This window comes from Argiope bruennichi, chromosome 10, assembly GCF_947563725.1.
Source record: "Argiope bruennichi chromosome 10, qqArgBrue1.1, whole genome shotgun sequence".
Taxonomy (NCBI): domain Eukaryota; kingdom Metazoa; phylum Arthropoda; class Arachnida; order Araneae; family Araneidae; genus Argiope; species Argiope bruennichi.
The window spans coordinates 76,659,454-76,665,453 of record NC_079160.1 but is presented as its reverse complement, the minus strand read 5'-3'; the positions used below and the strand labels follow the sequence as shown (position 1 = coordinate 76,665,453).

The 6,000-nt window shown below is 28.1% G+C and overlaps 1 protein-coding gene across 2 annotated transcripts; it reads left to right on the top strand.

The window, feature by feature from the left end:
* The first annotated feature begins 226 nt into the window (after window positions 1-226).
* On the top strand, window positions 227-3,692 carry LOC129988864 (cuticle protein 70, isoforms A and B-like). 2 transcript variants are annotated; one of them, XM_056097140.1, is made up of 3 exons: window positions 227-292; window positions 1,889-2,287; window positions 3,564-3,683. In XM_056097140.1, the coding sequence occupies exons 1-2, from the start codon at window positions 281-283 to the stop codon at window positions 2,237-2,239; spliced, it is 363 nt and encodes a 120-aa protein (XP_055953115.1). In that variant the 5' UTR covers window positions 227-280; the 3' UTR covers window positions 2,240-2,287; window positions 3,564-3,683. The 2 variants fall into 2 exon arrangements, with proteins under 2 accessions (XP_055953115.1, XP_055953114.1); XM_056097139.1 differs by having other exon boundaries at window positions 1,889-3,692.
* Window positions 3,693-6,000: the final 2,308 nt, after the last annotated feature.

The following is a 6,000-nucleotide window of genomic DNA, read 5'->3' as shown; positions in this document are numbered from 1 at the left end:
TTATGTTCTTCATGACCCTGGGGTGTCAACCTCCATCCTTAAGGAGAGACGGAGACTTTGACACACCGACTAGAAAAATAAGTATAAAAAATAACAAAAGTGAGAGATGTTTTGAATTGCTTTACCATAAAAAATCTGATTTTTTCGGTGTTCATTCAGAAAAATAGAGAAATCTCTGCCTATATAAGCCGAGAACAGTTCTTGGATCTTCACACTTGTACTTTCCGAGGTTCAGTCAAGTCTTGTGGAATATAGCAGGAGACGTTCAATTCCTACAGTCATGAACTCGATGGTAAGTGACTCAGAATCTTAAGAATCTTAGTTGAGTTTTTTTCGGACATAATTTTTCTCAAATTCAAGGGCAACATTGAAATTGTTCCAAAAAGTATATAAAAATTACTTTAGAAATTTTTGAATTATCTTTTTTAAATTTGTAGATAATGACAATAAGATGATCATTTGAAAGTCATCCAAAGATTTATTGACTAAAAGATATAAAGATAATTTTTGATTATTACATAATAACTTTATAAACATTTCGTGATAAATATTTAGTCAAAAAGAGACAAAATTGCATTAAAAACTGATATTTTAAATTCTATCTGTACTATTCTTTTATGAAAAATGTATTTAGTCGAAAGGAATTTGAAAGTTTAAGATTCTTTAGTCTAAGTTATTTTCAATTTTGCTTATTAATAATTGAAATTCCTGAAGAATTGCACCTTTTTATATATATCGTCGAATGATCTGGAAATTTTAATTTAATAGAAATATACAATGAGACAATAAAATTATGTGATATTATTTTAAAGAACAAGTTAAATTATTAAAATATATTTTAAATGAAATTATTGGAATACGGTAATGAATTGTATGTTAGTATATTATAGCACAGAGAACCTTGAAAGTTCATAAAATGTACAATTAAAACAAAACAGAAAATTTCTACTGCAATTTAAGTTGTTATTTTTTAAGGCAATATCTTATGAAAAATATACTTATTTTCTTAATTTTTTTTCTTTTTAAAAATCAAATAAAATTGATATAGAATAAATTCAAATCCATCTTATGCATGAAATATTTTTATAGAACAAATTACATTGATTAAATTTTTATACTACCATTAGGAATTACAAGATAATGTTTCAATCTCTAATTCGCTTTATTTAGAATTAAAATTTGTATTTTACTTAGAGTTCAAAATGAATTCGTCAACCATTATTCCTCTTGGAAGACAATAATATGGATAAATGATGTAATTAAATAGTTTTTAAACTATACACATTTTCTTCGTCAAAGCGTGAAACTCATTAGCTAATTTTATGAAATGGATTTCATTATGAGACTTTATTTGCATAATTACTTATGATGAAACCAAATAAATAATGAACAAAAATAATGAACTATTAATAATAAAATAGATAATGACCTTAAAATAATGAGAAAACTTTTATTGTGGGTCTTTATCTTTCGCTTTATTCAGTAATACTTAATTCAGTATCAAATTATATTAATATCGCTACAAAATGCAGTAATTTTGATATTATTGAATTCATCAGGGCAATTTTTCTATTTAAAAACGCAATCAGCAAAATTCTAAACTAGTGTCATTCAGTCTTTTTTAATGAGAATTAACCCTCTTTATTCCTTAGCGATGCTGTTTGAGATTTAATTTCCCAATTCTTCTTAATTTTACTTTATTTCGTGAATCATCTAGTATTTCAAACATCGAATTCTTTTAATTGATAACAATGATACTAATTTAAATTAACTTTATTTTTATCTTAATTCTATAAGAGAGGGGGGAGAGATGTATTAACCATTGAAATATAAGATACAATGGTAAATATATTAAAAATACAGAAATTCTGTTTACTTTTTTTTTCAGATCTTCCTCGCCTGCCTTATCGCTTTGTTCTGCTGCACAGCCTCAGCTGGGCCTCTATTTCCATATGCACCAGCAGCATATGCTCCCTATGCAAAAGGCTACTATGCACCATTCCTACCAGCCCCAGCTGCTGTAGCCGCTATACCTGCAGCTCCTGCAGTACCAGCTGTACCTGCCGGTTATGCTGCCCCTGCCATTCCAGCACCAGCTGCTGCCGTTGCTGCTCCTGTAGCACCAGCTGCTGTCTATCCCTACGGCGCTGCTGCTGCCCTCAATTACCTTGGTTACCCCTACGGATACCCCTATTACCCCTATGGATATGGTGCCTTGGTTGCTCCTTACAAAAAGTGAATGACTGCATAGGAACTGATTTTGTCATGGTCTTTCATTCATGCATTGGCAAGGATTGATTTATTTATGTTATTACTAATTAAGTCTTGTGCAATCGGGTTAAGTTGTTCTATTTTCTATCGAAACCATCAGAAGCGCAACCGACGCATATAAATATAGTTAGAGACTAAACCTTTCCATTATATGGTAGCGTTATTCCATACAATCACTCTTAAGCTTATCAAAATAATGGAATCGAAAAAGATCCCTACTTCAAGAGATTGTTCGAATAAGAATGCTTGAACAACAATTCAAATCTCCCTCTATGATAAATATACTGCCACAATTCCATGTTATAGAAAATATTTCTATGTTAAACTGTTGAATGATTTATTATTTAATCTTTCTGTAATTTATTTAAGTTTTCCATTTGTTATTAGATTGAAGATAAATTGAAAAATTCGTGCTTTTATAAGAATGCCGAATCAGTAATATCTTATCTATTGTAAAAATATTTCACTTTTCCAAGTGATAAATGAACTTCTTTAGTTTATTTCCCTCTTTCCACTATTTGAAGTTCAACAGTGATTTCCATAGACGTGAGCCCAGATGCCCAACATTCCAAAGTGGTCAAGAAATAAAATTATTTAAAATTTGTTGTAAGAGTATTAATCTTATACCTTTGATAGCTTAAAATTCGTAAAAAGAAAACTATAAAAAGCTTTTAGTATTATTTGAAACGAACTCGATTCTTTTCAAAACTAGTTGAGACTATGTCCGTTTGAAATTGAAATCCCTAAAATTGAAATCCCTGAAAAATTCAATATTTTTTATCTTTATACTATATTGAAATAAAGCATTAAAAATATATATTGAATTTTGTAAGTAATGGCAGTATAATTATTTAAACATGATTTAGGGATATTTGTTCTCACGAACACTTTCAATTTTTTATATGAAATTATCTTTTTCGTAAGCATATACAAAATACATATCTTTCAAAATGAAACATTTATATTTGCTAATGTAGAACATTTATGTTTGCTAAAGCAAAAATTTGAAGATTCGAATTGGTTGGGTAATCTATGCCAAAAATCTTCATTATCAAGTTTAACAGTTACAATAATAATTTTCAATCTAAACATAATATAAATTGCATTTATTTCTTGTGTTAAAAAATGAATATCATAATTTTGAATAAAAAAAAAAGATCCTTATTAAATACCCATGTTTTTCCAAATGGACAAATTTACTACCATGTTATTTATCATGACTTCACCAAATAAATTTGATTGTTAATGATATGACTGTAATTTTAGTTTATTTATTGTCATTATATTTTCAGACGCAACGAGTTACTGAATTTTTACAAAAAGGTGTCAGCTTGGGACAATAATTTCTCTTAGAAGTAATTATTTGTCAAATCAAGTGCCGGATTTTATCATTGCATGTAATTCGAGACCAAATAAATGAGTTTTTATACATCTTAGCAATCTGTATGTGTCAGTTCATTTGTGCTGTTGAAATTTTTCTCAGTTATTAAAATTCCAAATGTCAAAACCTTTGAAAAATATTTTGTTTCATACACGTTTTTTAACTTAATTAATTAAATTCATTTAAATTCATATCCATGATTCTATTAAACTGTCAGATATTAAAGCCATGTTATTTTAATTCTCTTTCATATGTTTTTCTCACTGTGTGCATGAACTTTCCACTGGATACTAGTCCCATGATATTATTACACTATGAAAACCGTAAATGTGTCATTTACATTTTTCATTCATATATCTTGTGTGTGTATCTCTCTCTTTATATATATATATATATATATAATGAATTTCCCAGAAACTACTGCAATATTAATTTTTTAACTAAACAAGGGAGGATTTGGGATTAATCCTTTATCTAAAATAAAAATAGACCTTCCGTTGCATATTAAATAATTCAATAGATGTCGCTGAGACCCTCCAATTATTTTTTTTACCTTGAATGGCGTTAGCTAGGGCAATGTAGAGCTGGAGAAACACAACAGGAAAGCTTATGTTTTAAAAAAAATATTTTTTTGTCTGCTTCTGGAATGTTTTTTTCTTTTTGTTTTTCATAATTTGTTTGAGTGTTATTATATGGTTATTTTATGTTATTGTATTTTTGCTTATTAGTGTTCGTATTCTTCTAATTTATTGTTTTGTGTTTTTCTTCTCTGTTAAAATGGTATATCTCTTAGGCCTAATTTCAGAGGATTTTCGGGTCACGAGGAATCAATAGTTGGACTTTTAGTAAAACATTATAGTTAATAAAACATGACCATTCTGTGATAGTTGGTCAGCCAACTTGAAACTGTGATATTTTATTCTTCCATGTTAGGTATGTGTGTGTGTGTAATTTGATGTTTTGTGATGTGGAAACCAGAAGAAATCTCAATAAAATATGATTCCTAAAAACCGGTGTTTTCATCTGCATAACAAAATGAATCTTTTTTTAACCGTCTCGTAAATTGTACAGATTTAAGCAGAATCCTCCTTCCCTAGCTTTCAACAATGGAAGAAAGTCACACGTTTAAATATTTGATGAAACGATGAAAGCGGAATTAATTTCAAAGTAACAATATAATCTATTCTTGAAAATTAGGCAAAAAAAAAAAAAAAATTAAAAATATACACAATTATTCAATTGCTATCATTGAAAACACATTTTTTTTTTTTTAAATTTTGAAACGGTGTAAAATTTAGTTTTGAAAAAATATTTTCCGATGCTATCACGAAAAAACGTCAAAATATTCACCTCAATTTTTTATTAATAAAACTCTAATAATTTTTTTAAAAATAATCTTTTTAAAGTGCATCTGCCCCAGCCTCCAAAGTATATGTTTACCAAATTTCGTAGTTATAGGGAAAACTGTCTGGTCTATAGTAAGCAACACACACACACATGCATTCATCTTTATTAGTAGTAAAGATTATTATTTTTTATTGAATTCTGTTAATGTGTAATTATCATAACTTTTATTTTCTGAGGCTGGACTTCTTTCTCTAAAAGCTTGGCCAATCATTTCAAAATTACCGAAATGGTATTTTCTTATATACTGTGTTCATAATTTCGGGTATTCTCCATTTCAAAGTTACAAAAACTCTTATCGTTAACTGGATGATTTCCGTCTGTTATTTGATGCATTGATATCTGTCATCTTCGCTTGCAGCATTCCTGAGATCACCGTGAATTAAAACCACCGAAAATATTAGCTAAAATTATTAATCTAATCCAAAGATTAGATTAATAAACATTTGTGGGCTGATTATAAACTGGCAATCATAACATTTAACAACTATTATTAAAAATTCCATTGTTCAATTTTTGAAATTCATAGTTTTACATAACTGAAAATAGCAAGTCCCAATATTCGCAACAACAACAAAATTTTAAGACTTTACTGAATTTGATTTTTTCAGGTACAAGAAGATGAAGATTCGAATCTTTAAAAGATTTTTTCCCCTTCTATTTTTAAAGTTAGCACCTAACATTACTCAAATCAACATAATCAAATTCAACGCTATTTTCAATTTTGAATCCAAAATTCATAGAAATTAGGATGTCTGAATTTTATAAATATTTTTCACCCAAGTTTGAAAATATTCAAAAATTGGTATATGAAATAATTCCCACGTTTGGAAGTATTAATGTAAATAATTATTTTCATTTATTAAAGAAAATAAGTTTCTTGTCAGATCCAGAATTGCTGACATTATCCTCGTATTTATTTTCAAATCAATCACTGCAATCAA